Here is a 26,675-nt window from a genome sequence, read left to right on the forward strand (position 1 = left end):
TGTGAAAAGAGCCAGGACAGTGTGCAGGCCCTCGTGCGTGGCGCAGGAGAGACTCTCAACGGGATTTCTGTTACCTGACACCATATCCTCGGAGCCTTCCCCAGCTTCTGCACCGCTGAAGGATACAGCTATTACACTCCCTGCTACTGGAGTGTGGACTACATAAGGGATCCACAAAAGCTGCTATCCGGATCAGAGAGACTGTAAGCGGGTCCTCTGGCGAGAGGCCTAAGTATTCCCTCCTTTCAGCGTAATTTGTTGTTCCTGTTCTTTTTTCCGGCTGGGACGCCCTCCTGCAAAGACAGACAGGCTTGCGACGGGGGACACATCCTTCTGGAGTAAAGGACTGGTAACGTGTGAGTAGGGACAGTGAGGGTCAGCTTATCACTACACGTTATTACTGTGCATATTTACGGTTGTCATTTATTGTTTTTCTTTGCTGTTAAAAATGTATACGAGTAAAGATACGGTTATCAAGATGGAGTCTGTGTGTGGGGATCTTGCTGGGCCAGATTATAGATACCAATGCGCGGCCTTGCCCGCGGTCACTTCATCTGGCGTAGTCGGCAGGATCTGTGACCAACAAGATTCCCACCCAGGCCATGTGTACAGTCAGAAACCCCCGCCGGTGTCTATTGTGAATCAGGTCAGGAAATTTGGCGGACGAAACTACCCTGTACCAGAGTGGGCGGAACAGGTCCGGATACTGGGGGAAATGTATAATATTGACCCTAAGACCTTGGCAGAAATGGCGGTACTGACGCTAGAGGGGGAGGCATGGACGACAGTCAGACTGGAGACGGTCAGGGGCCAGCGTACAGTAGATGATTTGGTGCGGGTGCTGGAGAACACCTATGGGCCGACCACATATCAGGGAACACTGCGACACATGTTCTTTAGACGGATGCAGCTTGAATGGGAGGATATTCCCCAATATGCGAACGCCCTTCAGGTACTCCTTGAACAAACCTGTGGAAAAGGGGAGCAACTAGCTGGCATGGCTCCTCGTGACCTGGTACTGAGAGACCAATTTGTAATAGGACTGAGAGACTAGTATCTTAACCGCACGTTACAGGACTTGATCCGGATGATGCCGGCTCTTACTTTTGCTGAAGTCAAACAGGAAGCCATAGAACGTTCAAGGGGACCCGTCATGGATGTGGGGATTCAAGGTGCTGCGTGCAGATCCATATCTGACATTAAAAATCCGAACAGTGACACGGAAGACCTGAAACAGATGGTAGCAGACTTACAGAGACAGATATTACAGTTAACATTAGACCGACAGGGAGACCAGCGAAGACAGCCTAGTCGTCCCGTGGGACAGTGTTGGTCATGCGGTGATCCTCGCCATAGGGCAAATCGTTGTCCTCAACACTTCCCTCCGCAAAAATCTCCGTCGCACCAACGAACAAACCCTCAGTCACCCCAGCGAAGGGAATTTCGATCAGACCAGCGAATGGAACCCCAGCCATATCCACAAGCAGAGCTACCACGCCGGGCCTCACCACAATGGCCGCCGTTAAACTAGACACCCCTGCAGCTGAGGCTCGCGCAGCAGGGGAGGCCAAGGAGAGGGGTGTGGAAAAACAGAGCCGATGGCGGAGTGCTCTTGCCTCGAATAGCCCGACACTTGAAGTTGTCCTGGAAGGAATTGCCGTACAGGGACTGATGGACACCGGGTCACAAGTGACCACGATCTCTGAACAGTTTTACGAAAATTACCTCAAACCAAGAACTGCTCGTGACCCAGACACCGCCATTAAGATTATTGCGGCTAATAATCTACCCATTCCGGTGACCGGAGTTGCTTGGATGGACACAAAGGCCTGCGGACAGGACTTAGGGAAACTAGGGATCGTCATCGTCAAGGAAGGTTTCGGCTCCGAGACCCCAGTGATAGTGGGAATGAACATCTTGAAAGACCTGGATCTTATGCTGTTGACAAGAAAAGGACCCAAATATTGGCAGAAAGTCACCAAACATAAGCCGACTCGTCTGGCATTCCAGCGCGTAATCCGGACCGTTGGACTTCAACAGATGGCAGAGGAACAACTACCCCTAGCCGCCATTACGGTGCCACGCCGTACCCGGATTACTTTGCCCGCTGAAAAAGAGACAGTCATTTCCTTACCCCTTAACACCCACCGACAACTTGAGGGGGTTGAAGTGTTGATCGAGCCGAGGACCCCAAGTGGGGGTAAGCTAAACCCACTAGTTGCTCGCACTCTAGCTGTCGTGAGGAACGGGAGAGTCCCTGTCAGGCTAAACAACACCGCAGACGTAGGCCTAGCCCTTGAAGCCGGCACTCAACTTGCCCGGGTATATGCTCTACCCACGGAAGTGAATCCCATTGGACCCCTAGAATTCACCCCGTCTACAGAAGGCGACTGGACGGTAACCGTCTCAGCCATAAACGCTCAAGTAGACGATGAAGACATTGGGCGAAAACTACGGGAAAAAGTGCAGCTAGACACGTCTCAGTACACCAAACAAGAAGTGTTTCAAGTGGAGGAACTCCTGCGGGAACACCAAGACTCCTTTGCAAAGCATGACACAGACTTTGGGTGTACCACCAGTATCCAGCACGAGATACCCACGGGCGATACCCCCCTATCCGTGAGAGGTACCGGCAGATACCACCTCAGCAATACCAGGAGGTGAAAAGCCTGTTAGAATCCATGCTACGCGCCGGAGTGGTACGTGAAAGCCAGAGCCCGTGGGCTGCACCCGTGGTGATAGTCAAGAAGAAAGATGGTTCCCTAAGGTTTTGCGTGGACTACCGTAGGCTGAACGCTTGCACTATCCGGGACTCATATCCACTTCCTCGGATCGAAGAGTCACTGACCGCCCTGAAGAAGGCCAAATATTTTTCGTCCCTAGACCTGGCCAGTGGATATTGGCAGGTTCCAATGAGTGAGAAGGACAGGGAAAAGACCGCCTTCATCCTTCCCATGGGCCTGTATGAGTTCGACCGGATGCCGTTCGGCTTGAATAACGCACCGGGGACCTTTCAGAGACTAATGGAACGCTGTCTGGGAGACTTCAACTTTGAGTTTACGCTGATATACCTTGACGACATCGTGGTATATTCTGCCACCTTTGAGGATCATCTTCATAAGCTTGGCCAAGTGTTCCAGCGCTTGAGGAGACACGGCTTGAAGTTGAAGCCCAGCAAGTGCCGTCTGTTCCAGCAGAAAATCGACTACTTGGGCCACCGGATCTCGGCCGAAGGTGTCCAGCCCTCTCCGGAGAAGATAGCAACCGTTCAAGAGTGGCCGCAGCCAACTACCGTCAAAGAAGTCCGGGCTTTTCTGGGGCTGGCAGGCTACTACCGTCGGTTTGTCAAGGACTTTGCTCGGCTTGCTGAACCACTGCATGAGGTTCTCCGAGGGACCGCGAACAGCCCCAGAGGACGACGCATCAGTTGGGGGCCTGACCAAGAAAAATCCTTTCAGGCACTTAAGGCTGCTCTAACATCACCCCCTGTTCTGGCATATGCAGACTACACATTACCGTTTCAGTTGCACACCGACGCCAGCCTTCAAGGTCTAGGGGCGGTCCTCTCTCAAGTTCAAGATAATAAAGAACGCGTGATAGCCTATGCCAGTAGGTCTCTCCGTGACACCGAAAAGAATCCCGTCAACTACAGCTCCTTCCGCTTGGAACTCTTGGCTCTGACTTGGGCTATGACAGAGAAATTTGCCGGCTATCTGACAGGAGCGGAGGTGCTGGTCATGACGGACAACAATCCTCTTGCCCACCTAGAGAATGCCAAACTAGGGGCAATGGAACAGCGCTGGATGGCCAGGCTCTCTAGATTCCAGTACAAAATTAAATACAGAGCGGGGAACGAGAATCAGAATGCTGACAGCCTGTCTAGAGTGACATCATCCCCGCCAGTGGGGGACCGGGATGAAGAGTTGGAGGAAGATGAGATGCCTGACTTTGCCCGGCTCGCAAAGCAAATAGAAGATAGCCGCCAGTATGCTGTAGGAGGGATTGAAGCCGTAGTGGGATCTCCCCTGTCCCAGCAAGAATGGGCGAAGCTTCAAGATCGAGATCCCGAGCACGTCTTACTGAAACAGTATGTGAATAAACAAGAGAAACCGCCCTCCGAAGTGAGAGCCCGACTATCGACCGGAGCCTTGGATCTGCTTGCCCAGTGGGATCGGCTGATCGTGAAAGATGGCGTCCTGTGTCGCAGGGCCCTTTTATCCCATATGCTGGAGGAGTGTTTGCAGATTGTCGTCCCGGTGCAGTTGGCCCATGAGATGGTGGGCGAAGCTCACAGGAGGAACGGCCACTTCGGCATAGACAAGACCCTCCGGTGGACCCAGCAGTTAATTTTTTGTCCGGGGCTCCGTAAGTTGGTTGAAAACGTCTGTCAAGCATGCCGTACCTGTGAATTCCACAAGTCCGCGGAGCAGCGTGCCCCCGTCCAGACTATTAAGACGTCGAGGCCCCTCGAGCTGTTGATGGTGGACTATCTGTTGATCGGAATGGCGAATAGTGGCTACCAGTACTGTCTGGTGATGGTGGACCACTTCACGAAATTCGCTGTCGCTGTTGCTACCAAGGATCAGACTGCTGAATCAGCTGCACAGGCCATCTGTCAGCAATTCGTTCGGGTCTACGGGTGTCCGGAGCGGCTACACTCTGATCAGGGGGCTTGTTTCGAAGGGCGAGTCATTGAAGAACTCCAACGGATGTATGGAATCAAGAAGTCCAGGACCACCCCTTACCATCCACAAGGGAATGGCACGTGTGAACGCTTTAACCGGACCCTCTTACAACTGATCCGGACTTTGGCTGAAGACAAAAAGCCTGACTGGCCTCGATTCCTCCCGGAACTGCTGTGGGCCTATAATAATCAGGTCCATTCCGTCACCGGATACACCCCATACACCCTTCTCTTTGGCCGTCCAGGCAAAGACATCCATGAGTTGCAACTGTCTAGCTCCAAAGAAGATACCTGTGGTACCTATCCTTCCTGGCTACAAACACACCGCCAGAGAATGGAGACTGTCTACCGGCTAGTAGGCCGACAAATTCAGGATCAAGTACACGCTGACCCACTTCCGGTACAAGAAGACCCACTGAATGTAGGTCAACTGGTCCTAGTCCGAATAAAGAAGCCGCAAGGGAAACTCCGGCCCAAGTGGGAGACCGAAGTCTATCGAGTAATTGGACAGCCGTACCCCGGTGGCCCCGTCTATCGAGTGCAGGGCGAAGACAGCGGCAGCATCTGAACTTTGCACCGTAATATGTTGCGCCCCTGCCGTTCCCAGCCTGACTCCCCTACTGTGATACCTAGAGAGATGGATATCACTAATACTGTCGGAGACACTGACCCCGGGGATGTAGAGACTGAATGCATGCCTACCCCTGTCCGTCCGACTGACGCACTTGAACAGATTACCTCCTCTACTGACATGTCGACTGGGAAAGAGAGTGGGGTGACTGATAGGAGAGAGGGGATCCAACCCGTTAGGCGGACAACGAGGACCACTGCAGGGGTACCTCCAGGACAGTCCTACAGAGACCAATATGTGTGGCCCTCTTCCCAGCCGCCCCCTGTCACATCCACAGCCATCGCCGCCCTGGAGCCGGTTGTTGACAGGGACTGCCAACCTTTGAGTGGGGGGGCGTGTAGTGAGCTGGCCGACTCTGGCTGTTCTGTGATTATTGATATAGAGTCTGTTACAGAAGTGATTACACAGGATGATGTTGCCACCTTGTGGCCAGAGGTTGCACCTGCGCAGGGTGTGATGACAGAGAAAAAGACTGAGCCTCCTGTGTCCGGCCCTAGAGAGTCACGTGACCAAAGTGGGAAGCAGAAAAAAGCGCGCGAGGAGTTTGCCGTGGGCTGTGAAAAGAGCCAGGACGGTGTGCAGGCCCTCGTGCGTGGCGCAGGAGAGACTCTCAACGGGATTTCTTTTACCTGACACCATATCCTCGGGGCCTTCCCCAGCTTCTTCACTGCTGAGGGATACAGCTATTACACTCCCTGCTACTGGAGTGTGGACTACATAAGGGATCCACCAAAGCTGCTATCCGGATCAGAGAGACTGTAAGCGGGTCCTCTGGCAAGAGGCCGAAGTATTCCCTCCTTTCAGCGTAATTTGTTGTTCCTGTTTTTTTTCTCCGGCTGGGACGCCCTCCTGCAAAGACAGACAGGCCTGCGACGGGGGACACATCCTTCTGGAGTAAAGGACTGGTAACGTGTGAGTAGGGACAGTGAGGGTCAGCTTAGCAGTACACGTTATTACTGTGCATATTTACGGTTGTCATTTATTGTTTTTCTTTGCTGTTAAAAATGTATACGAGTAAAGATACGGTTATCAAGATAGAGTCTGTGTGTGGGGATCTTGCTGGGCCAGATTATAGATACCAATGCGCGGCCTTGCCTGCGGTCACTTCAATAGTAATACTTCTCAACACTGAAATTGCAACACCAAAAAAAAGTCTCAGAATTGCAGGAATCACAGGATGGATAAACATATTAATGATAAGCAAATTTAAAAAAAAAGTAGACACAAAATTTTTAAAACCTCTCAATGTATTCAATATCGAGTATGAAATACTTACACGCTATTGCAGCTATCAATGAGGTTAATAATGGTTGTCTGAGGAATGTTCTGCCATGCTGAATGCACTTGGGTAAATCATCAAAATCCGCTGCTGGCAGCTCCCTTTGTAACTGCCGACCCAGGTGTGCTTCATCTGAGACAAGTCCAGAGACACTGCAGGCCATTGTAACACATTTAAGCCACACAGGCTGCTCACTGCAGCAAGAGCAACATACTGTATGACCTGGTGAAGGAGTGTTGAAAAATAGCTCCTGGGACACTTTTAATGTTCCCTCGCGAAGGATTCTTCACTGCGTTGCTCACATAGTTTCCAGATCAATCTCCAGCTAGCACTGCATCCAAAACAAAAGGTCGACTCATTGCTGAAGAAGATAAGACATCCATTCTAGCCTCCATTGCTGTTTTGCTTTGCACAATGAAAGGTTTTGAGAGCAGTGGGATGAGGTCAGTGGACCACCTGTACCTGGATGCCTGGCTCATGGACTAATGTTGAGCTAATGCCTTCTGATGGTTTGTGTAGACACTGTTTGGAGGCTTAGGCTTGGTTTGTGACATCTAATTTCACTTGCAGTACAGAATGCATCTCCACGCATAATTCATTGACTCTGACAAGCAACGCCATGAAGAGGCCTTCATAAGGAAACGTCACTCCTACTTCCAGGATTATGGCATGTGGAGGCAAAATGTACGGCAGTTGGACCCCTCTAGTCTTCATTCCAAATAAACCAACAGCTCAGTGCTACATTAATTTGGTCATGGAACCAGTAGTTCAGCCATTTCTCCAAGGTGTTTTAGTAGCTGTTTTTTAATGCACCGGGCGGCATGTCGCTCATGCCACTGTGACTAGCTTGTTAGGCATAAACGTGCTACCATGGTCTGCAGCGTCTCCGGATGTCATTGGTCAGCAATTGCACAGAGCTGCCAGCAGCGGATCCTGAAGATCTACCCATGTGCGTTCAGAGTTAATAACCTCATTGACACCAGCCAAGGCTGTAAGTGTGGGGATTTCAGCACATGGCGCTCATACCTAATATTAAATAAATCAAGATGTTTTCAAAATGTTGTTTCCATTTTCTCATTATTTGCAGATCAGTAACTTGTCTGTCATCCTGTGATTTATATAACTCCATGACTTTGCCTTCTTGGTATTGCTATTTCAATATTGAGGAGTGTAGTACTAATAATAATATTTAGATTGTGAGTCCCAATTTTGACGATGATGATATCTGTAAAGTGCAGTGTTAATAATGGCGCTATATAAGAGAGTAACATAAATAATATCCAATGCCGCGAAATGGCTGGAACTATGATGACAACATGTACTTTATGAAACAACTTTACCTTGCAAGTCTGAAATATACAATTCTTAGTAAAAGCAAGTAAAGCCTTATGTAAATGGTTGTATTTCTGCTTTATTTATAAGCTTTTTTGTGAAAGGTTGTCCCAATATTCCTATAAATAAATGGCTCCATCCTGCACCCGTAAGACAGCATTAAGACTAAACTGTACAATCAGAAATGGAAAGTGAATAAAAAAATGTCTGATCCAAAATTCAGATGTAAACTATTCCACATATTTCAGAGCCACCTCCAAATGTATTCTAAGCTAAACTCCCTCTTTTCAAATTCTGTACAGTCTATTTGTATTAAAATACATTTATTGGAGGCTGAAGGATATTTTTTACCAAATTTTCAATGATTAACTTCTTCTTTTAGTTAATCCAATTTCTGAAGTTACGCATTAATGATTAAGAAAACTGCCATGAACACAGGAATCATCAAAAGTATCCGAACATATAAAATATTGTCCATTTCTCCATGACCGTGATAAGATAAGCCATCAGTCACAATGCCGCATGTGCAAAACAAAAAAATAAAAAACATCTTGCTTTTACAGGTACTAATAAATGGGTTGTAATTATAAAGTCATTTCCCATTTTTGTACAATTGATGCTTTATCCCAATAGACATCAATTCATCCCATTTTCAAAATGACACCAAATAAAACCCTGGCCTCTGCCACCCCAGCATGGCAGGTTCTTCTCATTGGACATCATGTTAAACTTCTTCCTCCCACATGTACCAAGTAAATTACCCCCAGACACCAATCAAACATCCAACGTCTCCCCCCACCACACATGATTAAATATACAGCACTCCATGTGCCATGCTGGAGGCTGCAGTGAGCACTGTGTGTCTGTATAGACTGGATGGATACTTACTTTATAGCACAATGGACACAGCTGACGTAAGGAAGTTTTCCTGGTAGCAGCAAGTCCCCAGTTATCCTTGGGCGGCGAATCAATAGATTAGATCAGTAGTGACAGGATGATGATGTGTATGAAATTCTAGAGTTTTATCTTGTAATGGATCATATAATTGGATCAGGGATGATTGCAGCCTGGTATGTGAGTCCTCGCTGATCTATAACATTACTGCTAGGAGATATTGATCCCGGCTGAGAGCCCAGGGGAGGATAATAATATCTTGTTCTGTGTTGTGTCTGCCTTCTTAGCTGTGGACTGTATGATTATCTTCCCACGCTATTCCTCACAACTCAGGGGAGAGTCGGGAAGCCCCCATACACATTAGACTGTCGGACGATCCCACTGATATCATCTCGTCCATGACCTTCTAAGAAGTTCCAAGGATTCGAACACGTTTCTTTATTACTACTTTTATTTAGTCGTGTACATATATTTTGTCAATAGGTTTCCGGGGAATTCATTGGTTTTCCGAGCACATTGATGTCTTCTCCTGTACTGATCGGGATTTTCAGAATTATTGATAACTCAGATTGACAAATAAAATGGCTGGTTGTTTGGGATGCGGTAGGGGTTAACTAAGGGCTTTTTGAACTCTAAGAAATATACAGTGAGCGCCCCCTAATGGCAGCAGAATTGTTGACTATCAGCCTCTCATAAAGGGTTTAGGTACCTTTGGCCCCCTTCCCTCATGTTCCTGTATGCATGACATTGGCATCAATACTTCAAAGCTTTTACCCCACAAAAGTGTAGTAGAAGCTTTGAAAAGTTGCAAAATATTTGCACAGGGTGTATTTGCACAAAAATGTTGTGACTTTTGGCGTTTCCACACCAGTTTTAATCAGCTCCGTTGGAATGGGTGGAGCTGGGACTGGGTGTGACCATGCCCCCATAAAACAATTCATGAAAATTCTGCAATTTTGTATGCCAGAAAAGCTTCTCCAGCCCTTGACTGTAGTAGCATTTCTACACAGCCCAAAGAGGACCTGTCACCTGCTAAAACAAAATTGTGTTAAATGCACTGTAAAAATCTCAATGCTCCCCTGATTCTGCTACTCTTTGCCATCTTGCGCTGCATCACTCACTTGTGGAGATATTCACATTTGTTGTTTTTGAAGTGCAGTATGTGAAATCTCTGAAGAAATGTCCAGTTGGACTGCACGTAGAGTCTTCTCCGCGGTTGTGCACTTTCATGCCTCCCTCCCAGGTGCTGCCAATTACAGCTTAGCAGCAACTGAGTCTGCTAGATCAGATGCTGAGCTATTGGCAGCATCTGGCAAGAACAGGTGACAGCGCATGCCCCCAGAGAAGACTATGAAGAAATGTACAGTTGCACTGCAATCAGAGATTTCACATGCTGTGCCCCAGAAGCAACACATGTGAATATCTCTGCAATGGAGAGACACCGTTCAAAACAGAAAAGAGCAGCAGAATCAGGGAACTCAGAGATTTTTTACAAGGTATTTAAAGCATTGTTTTTGAGCAAATGACAAAAATGGCAAAAATTGATGCATTTAGGTCCGACGCAATGGAAAGGTTTGAGGATTGATTTTTAAGTCATTCCTAACTTACAATTTTATGTGCTTTAAAATGAAAGACCTTGGTTTTCTGACACTTGATTATACTGGCATTTGCCTTTTTGGAGTGTACTATTCACTTGAGTGATGGGGTTGTCCAAATAAGATATTTTTTTCTAAAATTTGGGAATGTTATAAATGATAAAAGAATGTATAGTCGCTCACCAGCCCTAACCCCAGCTTCTGCTGGGAGCAATGAGGCCTATGATTGGTTGAAGAAGTCACATGACTAGGATGGGAATTTTGGTGGAGTGCTGCTAGAAAGAGCTGGTTTATTTCTTCATTAGTGATAGATTATTAACAATCTACGCTCCCTTCTGCTTCCACTTTTACTTTTGAATTTGCTGCCTCCATATTGTGAATTCAATGTTTCTTGCTGTAGTTTAGATATTTTACACCATAGAGAATTCTTAAAATTAAAAATACTGGACTACAAGTCACTAAAGACCTTTTGCACATCCAGGTGTCATCAAAAAAGATCACCAGAAACTAGACCCCTGACTGTATCATTGGGGCACGTGTTACCCATACGATGAGAGTATAGCTAAATATCAAGGTCCAGAAACAGCTAACTGTAAAAATGCCCTCAGAGACACTGACTATGCCAATAAGTGCAGAGACCATCATCTGGGCAGTACTGGTCTCAGGGGCCCCAGCAAATAAAGGGCCCAAACTCATCAGCGGTTTACCCCCTCCGCTTCACTATCTGCTAGTTGGGAACTATAAAGTTTCACAATTATAGGGCCATAGAAAAGAAGCAACGTTGTGCAAAACTGATCCCAAAAACACCGCAAATCATTTCACATAGAAGCCCCAATTACAGTTCTGTGCCTCATTCCCCCCACTAATCCTGTAGATGGCAATAGGCTTAAAAATCTGCATAACGAACATCATTTCCTTTCACTTGAACATTGGGTCACTATGCTAGGAAAGAAGTACAACACCTCAGGCATCCACTAAGTATAGGCAATGGACCTTTAGGTATTTTATGGGCAGACCTGACTGGGGTCTATAGACTGTACCACTAACTATGTGACCATATATATATATATATATATATATATATATATATATATACATATATATATACATATACATACCACACTAGACAAGCAAGTTTCTAATGTAGAGGAAGGCTGTAGACATATTGAAAATAGATTCACGTACAGGGTAATCCTTTTGTTCTTGCCAGCATAAAACCAAGGCACCTGTGTGACAGTAGTATCAGTGGCATACCACTAATGGCAGCAGACCACACAGCCACTATGAGTTACTAAAGGGCTCTTTGTTTCATGATTTATCCTGTGCGTCTGAGCCTTCAGCACCGCAGGAGCGATGACATCACTAAATGTCACCGGCAACACGGAACCTCAGTTCACAAGCTACAAAAAGCGGAGCAGCACATTCGGGGTATGGGGCTAGGTGAATGAACAGTATTTATATCTTTATCAGTCAGTAGTTATAGAGGCTATTGTGCCTTGTAATGTGGGGAGAAAGGGCTGATGAGGCAGCATTATGCTGAGTGTGCAGGGGAAGGTGTGGGGACATCATACTGTGCTGGGGGGCATCATACTGTGCTGGGGGCACTGTAGGAACATCATACACTATGGGAGCTAGCCTTGAAAGGGGTATTGTAGAGTTTCATTACACTGAGGTACACTAAGGGGCTGCAATAGGGGCAAAATGAATGTGCAAATGCCGCAATACATGTCCCTCTTCATGTGACCACAAATATTCTGCTGATTTCTTTTTGTGGGGGAGAGGAGGGCCCCAATAAGGACTTCAGCCATGGGTCCTGTTAATTTCTGTGTACACCTCTGTCTAGTATGTTTGATATCTTGCTATTTGGCATTAATGTATGACACTATAAGGTAATTTTATTCTGTCATATGGCAGAACAGCAGTGATTATTAATTTTTTAGCAGATACTAGGAATGTGACTAAATACAGTGGGAGAAAAAAAGTATTGAACACCTCACCAATTTTCTAAGTAAATATATTTCTAAAGGTGCTATTAACATTAAAATTATCACCAGATGTCGGTAACAACCCATCCAATACACACAGGCAAATAAATCAAACCACAGAGGTCCATAAATTAAGTTATGTGTAATAATGAGAAATGACACCGGGAAAAATTATTGAACACATGAAGAAAGAGGAGTGCAAAAAGCCATGGGAAGTCATTATACCAGCTTAAATCTATGAGTAATTAGAAAGCAATCCTGAAACTTAGTGAAAAATAATCTCAGCTGGTTTAACTGATGGCCTATAAAAAGGTGTCTCATTATCAAGGTGCCACACAAGAAACATCTCATGATGGGTAAAACCAGTCAGCTGTCTCAAGACCTTTGTAACCTTGTTGTTGCAAAACATACTGATGCAATTGGTTACAGAAGAATTTCGAATCTACTGAAAGCTTCCAGTTGCCACTGTTGGGGCCATAATCCAGAAGTGGAAAGAACATCATTTCACTATAAACTTGCTACAACCAGGTGCTTTCTGCAAGATTTCAGACAGAGGAGTGAAAAGAATTATCAGAAGAGTTCTATCCAAGAGCCAAAAAGAGCTACAAAAAGACCTGGAATCAACAGGTACAATTGTTTCAAAGAAATATATAAGTAATGCACTCAACCTCCATGGCCTGTATGCATGTTTATCACGCAATACTATTGCTTAACAAAAAGCATGTTCAAGCGCGTTTAAAGTTTGCTCAACAGCATTTAGACACACCTGTAAAATACTGGGAGAATATAGTCTGGTCAGATGAGATCAAAATTTAACTCTTTGGATGCCATAATACACACACTGCATATCACCCCAAAAACACCATACCAACAGTGAAGTTTGGAGGTGGGAACATCATGGTGTGGGGCTTTTTTTCAGCATACGGCACTGACAAACTTCATATAATTGAAGAAAAGATTAATGGACAAATGTACCGAGACATTCTTGATAAAAATCTGCTTCTATCTACCAGGATGATGATGATGAAGAACGAATGAGGGTGGACATTTCAGCATAACAATTATCCCAAACACACAGCCAAGGAAACTCTCAATTGGTTTCAGAGAAAGAAAATAAGGCTACTACAATGGTCTAGCCAATCACCTGACCTGAATCCAATAGAAAATTTATAGTGGATTAAATAAAAAGCGGTCTATGGAGCGCTAAAAAATAAACACTGAAGATAACAGATTGGGGCTAAAAAATAAAATCTAATGAGCCTTTCCACAACGCGTTTCGATAGTGAACTATCTTCCTCAGGTGGTACAAGGGTATAAATACAACATAAGACATATATAGACAAAACTTCACAGTAATTGGTTAATACTAATTAGTTAACCTGGGTCCAATTAAAAAGACCCTTCGTGTGCTGATGCATGGTGCCTCTATTGGTTTCACATGAGTCACCTTCACATGGATAAAAACTCAAGAACATATTGGATAAGGTATGAAATATAGCAATACATATTAGTAAACAATTATACATCGAAAAATTCCATCAATCATAAAAATTTATAAATAAAAATGTTAGACATATATTCACCATTATAAACATATACACCACAAAAGCGAAGTACAAAAACGTTGCTATATAATGACGAATTGCAAATTGGTGATAAGAAAAAGAGAAAAGATTTGTTTAAAAGATGACCTTGAGAACTGGTTACATTTTAAGAACTGGTTACATTTTCATGAGCTAGATTCAGGGTATGTGCACACGATGCAGAAATGAAGCAGAAAATTTCTGCATCATTTCTGCATCTCCCTGGCAGAAAAAACGCATGCGGATTGTACATGCGTTTTTCCTGCGGAATACATGCGGATTCACATGCGTTTCGGCATGCGGATTGACAAGCGCTTTCCAGGCGATTTTAGCATCACTTGGAAAGTGCTTGACAACTTGGTCACACTATACAAATCCATGCAAAAGCATGGATTTATATAGTGTGACCGTATAAGAATCTTTAAAAATAAAAAAATAAAGCTATACTTACCCTCTGATGCCCCGGTATGTGCTGCCGCGTTCGTTCCTGGCTTGTTCCTGGCTGCCGGGATATCGCGAGACACTGCGCTGAAGGGCCTGCGGTCACATGACTGTGACGTCACCGAAGGTCCTTCAGTCTTGCACGCGAGCAGAGGGAAGGAGACCGGGGGCCGTCAGAAGGTGAATATATCTTTATTTTTTATTTTATTCTTGTTTTACAGCTTTTTAAATGGTACCTGGGTGTGGAGGAGACTCTCATCTTCTCCACACTCGGGTACCATCCGCATATTAGAACGCGCCAATAACGCAAGTACAAATGCAGTCTTGCGGAATTGGCGCGTTCTAATGCAAGTCAATGGCGGCGAAAACGCCGCGTTTCCCCAAAATTAATTGACGTGCTGCGGATTTTTGAGCGCAGCGTTTACGCTGCGGAAAAATCCGCATCATGGGCACAGCACATGCGGATTTCAATTGGGGAACATTGCTGCCCTTCTACCATGCGTTTTTAATGCGTTTCCGTGACGTTTACGCAGCTGCAAAAACGCCGCGGAAACGCATTAAAAACGCATCGTGTGAACTCAGCCTTAGACCTTCAGGGGCTAAAGTTCCCAATTTGAAGATCCAAAAGCTCTCTTTATTAATCAAATTCGCCAGTCGGTTAGGGACAGTATCGGGTATATGGTCAATAATAGTAAGCCGCATATCTCCTGGATCTTTTTGGTGGACAATACTAAAGTGTTTGAATACACTGTGTAATTGATAACCTATCCGAATGTTGTGTCTATGTTTATTTAGACGTGCGTGCATGGTTTGTATTGTTCGACCCACGTACTGGAGGTTACAAGTGCATTCAAGTAAATAAATCACATGCGTCGATTGGCAATTCACATTATGTTTGATGGAAAAAAAAATTCCTGTAGTGTATGATGAAAAATTCTTTTGATTACCATTTTGAATGACTTTACAACATAAACATTTAGGTCTATTGCATGGAAGACACCCCAAACACATGCCCTCTTGCAAAGGTTGTGTTTTAGACCTCAAGGATGTACTACTTGGTGCTATTAAGCTTCACAAGTTTTTGTTCTTCCTATAAATAATACTTGGCTTATTGGGTATGAAGGGTCCTAAAATTGGGTCACCCTTCAAAATAAACCAAAATGTATTCAAAATTTTTTGAATGGTAACCCTAGATTGGCTGAATGTAGTGACCATGCTCCATTTGGTCAAGTCCGATGACACTTTATTCCTACCCTTATTTTTATCAGTGGAACTCAATCCTATCAAGGGTAAGGGTCCTAGTTTTGGAAAAGGCATCCATCAATAATTTTTTGGGGATAGCCTTTCTGTAAAAATCGTTTTCTTAATATTTTTGATTCCACTAAAAATTCAGAGTCCCTGGTGCAGTTTTTCCGGATCCTCCAATATTGCCCATAAGGGACATTGGTGATCCATTTCGGGAGATGTCTGCTATCAAACCTTAGATAGCTGTTGACATCCACAGGTTTAAAAAAGGTTGATGTGAATAATCTTCCCATCGAATTAAACTGCACCATAAGATCCAAGAATTGTAAAGCAGTTTTAGAAAAGGCCGCTGTGAAGGATAAACCCCATGAGTTGGAGTTGAGAATTTTTCGATGTATAATTGTTTACTAATATGTATTGCTATATTTCATACCTTATCCAATATGTTCTTGAGTTTTTATCCATGTGAAGGTGACTCATGTGAAACCAATAGAGGCACCATGCATCAGCACGCGAAGGGTCTTTTTAATTGGACCCAGGTTAACTAATTAGTATTAACCAATTACTGTGAAGTTTTGTCTATATATGTCTTATGTTGTATTTATACTCTTGTACCACCTGAGAAGATAGTTCACTATCGAAACGCGTTGTGAAAGGGCTCATTACATTTTATTTTTTAGCCCCAATCTGTTATCTTCAGTGTTTATTTTTTAGCGCTCCATAGACCGCTTTTTATTTAATCCACTATATCTTCATTCCCCCTTTGGGGGTTAGTGGCAGGAGCAGCTTCCATACAATTAGTGTTTTAAAACTCCCCCTCTGTAAATACCCCTCCGTTTGCTTAAATTGAGGACCTGCGGTCAGGGGGCCGCATCCTTTCAACTAACAGGACCTGTGATGACGCGCGCCTGATCCCAAGTCACGTGGTCTGTGGGCGGTCAAGTGGTCCGCAACTTGGAACCCGGAAACGGTGAACACGAACGGCGGTTTGCAACACACTGGCCTGCCCAGCCACCCGCACCGCACGGTGAGACTTGCCTGCTCCCTCCATCTTCACATTACCACCGGGGTTGTGCAGGGGTGCACAACTCCAATAGGTGAGTGGCTTCTTGGCTAGTTTTGCCATATCAATCTATCAGGTCCTTCACATAGCGCACTCTTCTTCTTTTCTCCCCCAATAGAAAATTTATGGAAGGAACTAAAGCTCAGAGTTCATAGAAGGAGCCACGGAACCTTCAGGTTGTGAAGAGTGTTTGTGTGGAAGAATGGGCCAAAATCACACCTGAGCAATGCATGCGACTAGTTTATCCATACAGGAGGTGTCTTGAAGTTATCATCACCAACAAAGGCTTTTGTACAAAGTATTAAATAAATGTCAGTAAGTGTGTTAAATACTTTTTCCCTGTGTAATTTCTCATTATTACACATATCTTAATTTATGGACATCTCTGGTTTTATTTCACTGCCTATGTGGATTGGATGGGTTGTTACTGACATCTGGTGAGATTTTCATGTGAATAGCACCTTTAGAAATATATTTACTTAGAAAACTGGTGACGTGTTCAATACTTATTTCACCCATTGTACATAGTAAATGCATAGAGTACTTGGGTGGCTGTTCCTGGTCCTGCAGTTCAGGAGAATGGGGCTGAGCTGTAGGATCAGGCACAGCTTAAAAGGTTCTATGAGGCAGACTCACACAGATAAAACATTTATGTCTTTCCTGACATATATATAGTTTTCCAGAGTTTACTTGCAGGAAAATTTATACACGCACCTTCAAGTGCTACATAAGCACTCTATAGTTTGTTAGTCCGTCATCACTTACCTCTCAGGGAGAATTGCTGGGTCAGCAAAAGAGAAATGCTTAACAACATTTTGCAAAAAAACAGATTAATCAAGGATCCTTCATTCCTATAGAGAGAAAAATATTAAATGAAAAACAAACTTTAATGCATCTTATCACTCCTCCTTGTCAATCAGACAATCAGTACATGCTCTCTGAGTGTCACATATGGGGGTCTAACGTATCCAAAGTAGTCTGTTTATTGATTCCATTCCCCAGACATTTACCAGTCTTCAGATCCTGTCCATACTAAAATATTAGCAAAAATCCACCGATCCCCTCTCTAGCTATATCCATTACATGCTACAATGATAATGATTAAACAGGTGTTCCGAAACTAACATTTATTTTAATCTTAAATGCCTATCTAATGTAAATATCAAATTTCTTTTTTAATATACTTTAAATAAAAAAATCCCTATTGTTCCCTCACTACACTAACTGCTTTATTTTAGTTTTAGTTTTTACCTACTTACTGTTTGATGTGACGATTCTGCTTGCCCAGTTTTCTCCTTACAATGCACACCGACAGTGCGCTCTCAGTGTGAGGGAGCGCACTGTCACTGTACATTAAAAAGAATATTGTACAGTTACAAGATCTTACTTAGCATCCGTTGGAATTGACAACCAATGCATGCTCAGTAGAGCAAGGACTAGCAAGCCCCTGAAATGAACATCTCTGATGACACTTAGTTTCAGAGGCTCTGCCCCTGATGACGTCTCATTTGATTATCCCAGCATGCACTGGGAATTCTCAAACAAAGAGTCATCAAGCAGAAAGTAGGTAAAAAATAAAAAAGCAGTTAGTGTAGTGAAGGAACGATAGGGATTTTTTAAATTAAAGTACCACAGCAACTTGAAGCGGCATGCTATTCCATCCGGTTTGCGTTTAGTTGGACCATCATTTATTTTTCAACAGGACAATGACCCCAAACACACCTCCAGGCTGTGTAAGGGCTATTTGACCAAGAGTGAGAGTGATGGGGTGCTACACCAGATAACCTGGCCGCAACAGTCACCAGACCTGAACCCAGTCGAGATGGTTTGGGGTGAGCTGGACCACAGAGTGAAGGCAAAAGGGCCAACAAGTGCTAAGCATCTCTGGGAACTCCTTCAAGATTGTTGGAAAACCATTTCCGGTGACTACCTCTTGAAGCCCATCAAGAGAATGCCAAGAGTGTGCAAAGCAGTCATCAAAGCAAAAGGTGGCTACTTTGAAGAACCTAGAATATAAGACATATTTTCAGTGGTTTCACACTTTTTTGTTAAGTATATAATTCCACATGTGTTAATTCATAGTTTTGATGCCTTCAGTGTGAATGTACAATTTTCATGGTCGTGAAAATACAGAAAAATCTTTAAATGAGAAGGTGTGTCCAAACTTTTGGTATGTACTGTATATTAGAAAAGAGATTACATTATTACATTAAATAGACATTTAAGATTCAAATAAATGTTAGTTTCGGATCACCCCTTTAACATTAGAGAAACATTTCTAATATAGAGATTAAATTTCTATTACTCACAAATAATGCTTCCACCCAATGCTGCTAGAAGTGATTGCTTACAATAAGATTCACAAAAAATGATGATTTTATCTAAAAAATTACATTTAGGGATTTGTGTGAATGGACAAGAGTTCATATATATATATATATATATATATATATATAAGATAGGAATTTATCTAGATATATACGTAAAATATTTGCACGTAAATATCTGTTGGCACAATCTTGTGACTTTGGTATTTCTTTAACACATGAAACAGTAAATGTAAATGAGTATAATATGTAGTACCAATTGCTCACATTACATTTAATAATAATTTTATTTCTATAGCGCCAACATATTCCGCAGCACTTTACATTTTAGAGGGGACTTGTACAGACAATAAAAGACATTACAGAATAACAATAATCACATAAATCAACAGATACCAAGAGGAGTGAGGGTCCTGCTCACAAGCTTACAATGCATTTTTGTTGTAGAGTACCCTTGATAAAGGGCGATGCTTAAATTAAGTGTTGTAGTAGCAAGATTGAATTTTGTGTGTATTTTTTACTTTTATTCAGTTATTGTTTGATGCCAAATTGCTTGTAGGTAGGTGTGTGTAGAATATATTAAAGGGGTTTTCTCAAATGGGTAAAACTGCAAAGTACTTAGAAAACTTTACTTATTAAAAATCCTCTCTGTTTTCAAGAACGGAGCAATAATTAATATTATAGTTTACTGCTCGTTGCCTAGGTTACCGGTCACCTCTGAAATCTATTAGCAATTGCCAATCTTCAGGCAAGCAGTGCAGCACTTACAAACTCTTGTTTTTTATCGACCTTGTAAGTGCTGCTGAGAAAGTGGTCGCATTGCTGGATCCAGCCAGCTTCTGTCCTGCTGCACTCCTCTGATGCTGCAGAAGCAAAGACGATTTTGTTTACAGCATCAGAGAGCAAACAGTTCGGGCCGGTGGCGTAACCATGCTGCTAGTCCGAACTGACAATCAGGAGTGTACATTCCTCCATCAAGAAGGAAGCCAGCAGGCAGGGGAGTCGGTAGGAAGGGGAGTCGGTAGGAAGGGAGCGGTGAAAGGGAGTTGGTAGGCAGGGGAGGCGGTAGGCAGGGGAGCAGTGCAGGGGAATTGGTGCAGGGGAATTGGTAAGCAGGGGAGTGGTACCGGGGAGTCGGTTGGCAGAGGAGCAGTGCATGGGAGTCAGTAGGCAGGGGGAGCAGTGCATGGGAGTCAGTAGGCAGGGGGAGCGGTGCATGGGAGTCAGTAGGCAGGGGGAGCGGTGCATGGGAGTCAGTAGGCAGGAGGAGCCATGCATGGGAGTCAGTAGACAGGGGGAGCGGGGCAGGGAAATCGGTAAGCAGGGGAGTGGGGCAGGGGAGTCGGTAGGCAGGGGAGCGGTGCAAGGGAGTCAATAGGCAGGGGGAGCGGTGAATGGGAGTCAATAGGCAAAGGGAGCGGTGCATGGGAGTCAATAGGCAGGGGGAGCGGTGCATGGGAGTCAGTAGGCAGGGGAGAGGTGCATGGGAGTCAGTAGGCAGGGGGAGCAGTGCATGTGAGTCAGTAGTCAGGGGGAGTGGTGCATGGGAGTCAGTAGGCATGGGGAGAGGTGTAGGGGAGTCGGTAGGCAGGGGAGCGGTACATGGGAGTCAGTAGGCAGTGGAGCGCTGCAGGAGAGTCGGTAGGCTGGGGGAGCGGTGTAGAGGAGTCGGTAGGAAGGGAGCGGTGAAAGGGAGTTGGTAGCAAGGGAGGCAGTAGGCAGGGGAGCGGTGCAGGGGAATTGGTGCAGGGGAGTCATAGAATCATAGAATGGTTGAGTTGGAAGGGACCTCCTGGGTCATCTGGTCCAACCCCCTGCTCAAAGCAGGATTCACTAGATCATCTCAGACAGATGTCTGTCCAGCCTCTGTTTGAAGACGTCCATTGAAGGGGAACTCACCACCTCTCGTGGCAGCCTGTTCCACTCATTAATCACCCTAACTGTCAAAAAGTTTTTTCTAATATCTAATCTGTGTCTCCTCCCATTTAGTTTCATCCCATTGCTTCAAGTCTTTCCTTGTGCAAATGAGAATAAAGATGATCCTTCTAAAATGTGACAGCCCTTGACATATTTGTAGACAGCTATTAAGTCTCCTCTCAGTCTTCTTTTTTGCAAGCTAAACATTCCCAAATCCTGCAACCGTTCCTCATAGGACATGGTTTGCAGACCAGTCACCATTCTGGTCGCTCTTCTCTGAACTTGCTCCAGTTTGTCTATGTCTTTTTTAAAATGTGGTGCCCAAAACTGTACACAGTATTCCAGATGAGGTCTGACCAAAGAGGAGTAAAGACCGATAATGACTTCACGTGATCTAGACTGTATGCTTCTGTTAATACATCCCAGAATTGTATTTGCCTTTTTTGCTGCTGCATCACACTGTTGACTCATGTTTAGTCTATGATCTATTAGTATACCTAAGTCTTTTTCACATGTACTGTTGCTTAGCTCTATTCCTCCCATACTGTATATGCTTTTTTCATTTTTATTGCCCAGATGTAGTACTTTGCATTTTTCCCTGTTAAAAACCATTCTGTTGGTTGCTGCCCACTGCTCCAGTTTATTTAGGTCTTTTTGAATCCTCTCTCTCTCTTCTCTAGTATTAGCTATCCCTCCTAGCTTTGTGTCATCAGCAAATTTAATCAGTTTACCCTCAATTCCTTCATCTAAATCATTGATAAAGATGTTGAACAATACAGGTCCCAGGACGGAGCCCTGTGGTACCCCACTTGAGACATTCATCCAGCTGGATGTGAAGCCATTTACAACCACCCTTTGAGTCCGATCACTAAGCCAGTTATGAATCCACCTAACAGTTGCCTGGTCCATTGCATACTTGGTAAATTTTTCAATAAGGATGGTGTGAGATACTTTGTCAAATGCTTTGCTGAAGTCAAGATATACTATATCTACAGCATTTCCCTGATCCACCCAGTCAGTGATTCTGTCATAGAAGGAAATTAAGTTAGTCTGACATGACTTGTTAGTTACAAACCCATGCTGACTCTGGTTAATCACTTCATTCTTATCCATGTACTTACATACATGTTGTTTAATAATTTGTTCAAAGATCTTTCCTGGTATAGAAGTCAGACTCACCGGCCTATAGTTCCCTGGGTCCACCTTCTTCCCCTTTTTGAAGATAGGAACAACATTTGCTCTTCTCCAGGCAGGAGATTGGTGAAGGGGAGTCAGCAGGCAGGAGAGCAGGGCAGGGGAGTCGGTAGGCAGGAGAGTGGTGCAGGGGAATTGGTAGGCAGTGGAGTGGTGCTGGGGAGTCGGTTGGCAGTGGAGCGGTGCAGGGGAGTCGGTAGGCAGGGGAGTCGGTAGGAAGGGAGCGGTGAAAGGGAGTTGGTAGGCAGGAGAGCGGAGCAGGGGAATTGGTGCAGGGGAGTCAGTAGGCAGGAGAGCGGTGCAGGGGAATTGGTAGGCAGGGGAGTGGTGCCGGGGAGTCGGTTGGCAGGGGAGCGGTGCAGGGGAGTTGGTATGCAGGGGAGGCTGTAGGCAGGGGAGTTGGCAGGCAAGGAAGCGGTGCAGGGGAGGCGGTAGGTGGGGAGAGCGGTGCAGGGGAGTCGGTAGGCAGGGGAGCAAAGCAGGGGAGTTGATAGGCAGGGCAGCGGTGCAGGGGAGTCGGTAGGCAGGGGTGCGGTGCAAGGGAGTCGGTAGGCAGGGGGAGCGGTGTAGGGCAGTCGTTAGGCAGGGGAGCAGTGCATGGGAGTCAGTAGGCAGGGGGAGCGGTGTATGGGAGTCGGTAGGCAGGGGAGCGGTGCATGGGAGTCAGTAGGCAAGGGAGCGGTGAATGGGAGTCAGTAGGCAGGGGAGCGGTGCATGGCAGTCAGTAGGCAGGGGGAGCTGTGCAGGGGAGTCAGTAGGCAGGGGAGCGGTGCATGGGAGTCAGTAGGCAGGGGGAGCTGTGTAGGGGAGTTGGTAGGCCGGGGAGCAGTACACTCATGCACAATGATGTTGAGACAATTCATTAGGCTGCATTTTTACTTACAGTATGCTGTGCGCTTTCTCAAATAATGTAGAAGTTGCTAGCATAGTAGCTGATAGTATGCAAAAAAATATGCAGTGCACAATCTATTATTTTTCATTGTTTTTGTGTGCACGTCTCTGATTGGATGTATATTTTAATTAAAAATGTAAGATTTAATGGGTTCTTTATATTTTTGTTTCAAAGTATTGAGTGTTGTGCAGGAGATGTCTAGTTGCAGAAAATATATAAGAATGAGGGCTTAATATTTTTTTATTTTATAATACAGTGTTTTTTTTGTACATGTCAAAAGTGTAAAAAGTGCCCTAAAGTCAGGGTGCAAATTGTATAGAAATGCCTGGCAGCAAAAGGGTTATGATGATCTAGATCAGGAATGTCAAACTCAAACACACAGAGGGCCGAAATGAAAAATTTGGACAAAGTCGCGGGACAACCAGTATACAGTATAATGGGCCCCACATAGTCCTCCATACAGAATAATAGCCCCACATAGTCCTCCATACAGTATAATGGCCCCACATAGTCCTCCATACAGAATAATGGGCCCCACACATTCCTCTTCAGTATAATTGGCGCCACATATTACTCCATACAGTATAATGTAATGGGCCCCACATAGTCCTCCATACAGTATAATGTGTCCCACATAGTCCTCCATACAGTATAATGGGCCCCACATAGTCCTCCATACAGTATAATGGGTCCCACATAGTCCTCCATACAGTATAATGGGCCCCACATAGTCCTCCATACAGTATAATGGGCCACACATAGTGCTCCATACAGTATAATGGGCCCCACATAGTCCTCTATACAAAATAATGGGCCCCACATAGTCCTCCATACAGAATAATGGCCCACATAGTCCTCTATACTGTATAATGGGTCCCACATAGTCCTTCATACAATGTAATGGGCCCTACATAGTCCTCCTTACAGAATAATGGGCCCCACATAGTCCTCCATACAGTATAATGGCTCCCCATAGTCTTCCTTATAGTATTATGGGCCCCCTATAATCCTCCATACAGAATAATGGCCCCACATAGTGGTGGCAGTTCTGGTGTCTAGGGTCAAATATAACCACCCAGAGGGCCGGATTTGGCCCACAAGCCAAAGTTTGACATTGTATGATCTAGAGCAGTGATTTTCAACCAGTGTTCCGCGGCACACTAGTGTGCGCGACACATGGTCGGGTGTGCCGCGGGGAAAGTTCCCCAAACTATGGTGCCCCCTGTGTTTTGTTTCCCGGCAATGCGCTCGATGCGCAGTCACGCCTTCTTACAATGTAGGAGACGTGTACAATAACACATGCGCAAGCTTTGAACCTCGCGCGACTTAATGACGTCACCGAGGCCGGCGCGTCATCCTGAGAGCGGAGAGACTCTCGCATTTGCCCGCCGCCAAGGTAATGCCCGCCAATAATGCTGACTATATGAGCTTTTGCCTGAGTATATGAACTGTTGGCAGAATACTCAGCATATGAGCTGGTACTTTTAGTACTCCAGCAGTATACTGCATATAACAATGAGAAATGTAAAATGAGAAATACTATAGTCATGAGGCTGGAGTACTACAAGTACCAGCTCATATGCTGAGTATATGAGCTGACACTTGTACTCTGGCCTCATGGCCATAGTACTTCTCATTGTACCCCTTTATATTGCAGTATATGAGCCACATAATAATCAGCACCATATACTGTGGCGCTGTACAGTGCACATCACCACAGTATATGATGCTGATAATCATGTGCTCATATACGTGGGACTGTATTTATGAGGTTACATGGGATTGAATATATGAGGGGGTTATCCTTTTTTATTTCACTTTTTTAAAATAAATAATTTATTGAAAGGACCTCTGCCAGGCATATTTCACTCTTGAGGGCTAAAAAAGTAGCTCTTGTGGTGGTAAGAAGCTGATTTAAAACCCCCAAGAGTGAACTCCGTGAGAGTTGTATGTATGGAATAATAAATTATATTAGTACCGTTCTTCAGCAGTCATGTCCTGCTTGAATTGACTCTAGTGGCGTAGCACTTGGCAGCCGGCTCTATTCTACTTATAGAGAAAGCTGAGTGCTACGTCACTAGTGTCAATTCAAGCAGGAAATGCAGACCGTAGTAATATAAGTTATTATCACACACATACAGCTCTCGCGAAGTTCACTCTTGGGGGGTTTAAATCAGCTTCTTGTCACCACGAGAGCTGCTTTTTAAGCCCTCAGGAATGAAATATGCCTAGCAGAGGTCCTTTAAGTGTGGCAGATAATGTAATACTCTTCTATTTTAGTGTGTGGCTGCGCACACTATCTCAGCAGTGATGGAGAAGTATTTGAGAATGGAAAAGGCAAATGCCGAACAGGACCATGGACACAATTCTAACCTAAATGAAGGCCCTAGTATGAGAGTTCGACAAAAGAAAAAAGACAAGACGGTGAGCTCAAGGCAATACAGTTAAAGCTATCTTTCATTTGGATTTACTTCCACTGGGGATGCGACAGCACCAACACCACTGTGCTTGGTGTGTGGTGAGAAGCTTTCCAATAGCGCTATGGTGCCAAGCAAACTTAAACGCCATCTCCAAACGAAACACCCTTCCGTTCAAAATAAACCGATGGCAACTTTTTTGAGAAAAAGCACAAAGGTAAATGAGAGAGCCCTCAAAGCTAGCTACCTTGTTGCTGAACTCATAGCTAAATCAAAAAAGTCCCACACTGTGGCAGAAACATTAATACTACCAGCTTGTAAAGCTATTCTAAATGAGATGCTTGGCCCTGAAGCAGCTAAAGAGATGGCTAAAGTGCCTCTCTCTGATAACACAATTGCCAGACGGATTGATGACTTGTCTGCGGACATTGAAACAGTTGTTTTGGAAAAGGTGCACATCAGTAAGAAATTTGCCTTGCAACTTGATGAGTCGACGGATATCAGTGGACATTGTCAGTTGTTGACCAATGTGCGTTTTGTGGATGGTGAAGCCATTAGAGAAAACTTCCTATTTTGCAAGGCACTGACAGAAAAATCAACAGGAGAGGCAATATTCCAAGTCACATCGGAATATCTTGATAAAAGTGGACTTACATGGGAAAACTGCACAGGTGTCTGCACTGATGGAGCCGCAGCCATGGTCGGGCGCATCAAAGGCTTTGTAAGTAGGGTTAAAGAAAGAAACCCAGATGTTCTTGCTACCCACTGTTTCTTGCACCGTGAGGCCCTCGTTGCAAAGACCTTACCAGCAGATCTAGCTCCTGTGTTGGATGATGTTGTGCGCATAGTGAACTTTGTGAAGACGCGACCTTTGAGATGTCGCTTATTTGCGTCTTTGTGTACAGAAATGGGAGCGGAACATAAAATCTTATTGCTCCACACGGAGGTCAGGTGGCTGTCACGCGGCAAAGTGCTGGCCCGTGTGTATGAGTTGCGAGAGGAACTTAAAATATTTCTTACAAACGAGAGGTCCGATTATTCAAAGCTGCTTGCAAGTGATGAGTGGTGTGCAAAGCTGGCATACCTGGCTGATATATTTCAATATCTGAATGAACTAAACACACGGATGCAAGGTCGAAATTAAAACCTGCTTACAAGCACTGATAAAATGAACGGATTCCGTTTAAAGGTGCAGC

The 26,675-nt window shown here is 44.7% G+C and overlaps 1 protein-coding gene across 3 annotated transcripts in view; it reads right to left on the reverse strand.

Moving 5' to 3' along the window:
- Nucleotides 1–26,675, reverse strand: part of TMEM25 (transmembrane protein 25) — a 99,080-nt gene that overhangs the window by 46,795 nt on the left and 25,610 nt on the right. For 2 of the 3 annotated variants that reach the window (XM_073656602.1, XM_073656603.1), the window contains exon 2: nucleotides 17,498–17,583. In XM_073656602.1, the coding sequence (XP_073512703.1) occupies nucleotides 17,498–17,546 (49 nt within the window). In that variant the 5' untranslated portion in view covers nucleotides 17,547–17,583. Of the gene's footprint in view, nucleotides 1–74; nucleotides 294–17,497; nucleotides 17,584–26,675 lie in introns of all 3 variants that reach the window. The other variant, XM_073656604.1, reaches the window with a different exon arrangement.

This window comes from Phyllobates terribilis, unplaced genomic scaffold (genome assembly GCF_046119375.1).
Source record: "Phyllobates terribilis strain yellow unplaced genomic scaffold, ASM4611937v1 Scaffold_12__6_contigs__length_324123572, whole genome shotgun sequence".
In the NCBI taxonomy this organism is placed as follows: Eukaryota; Metazoa; Chordata; class Amphibia; order Anura; family Dendrobatidae; genus Phyllobates; species Phyllobates terribilis.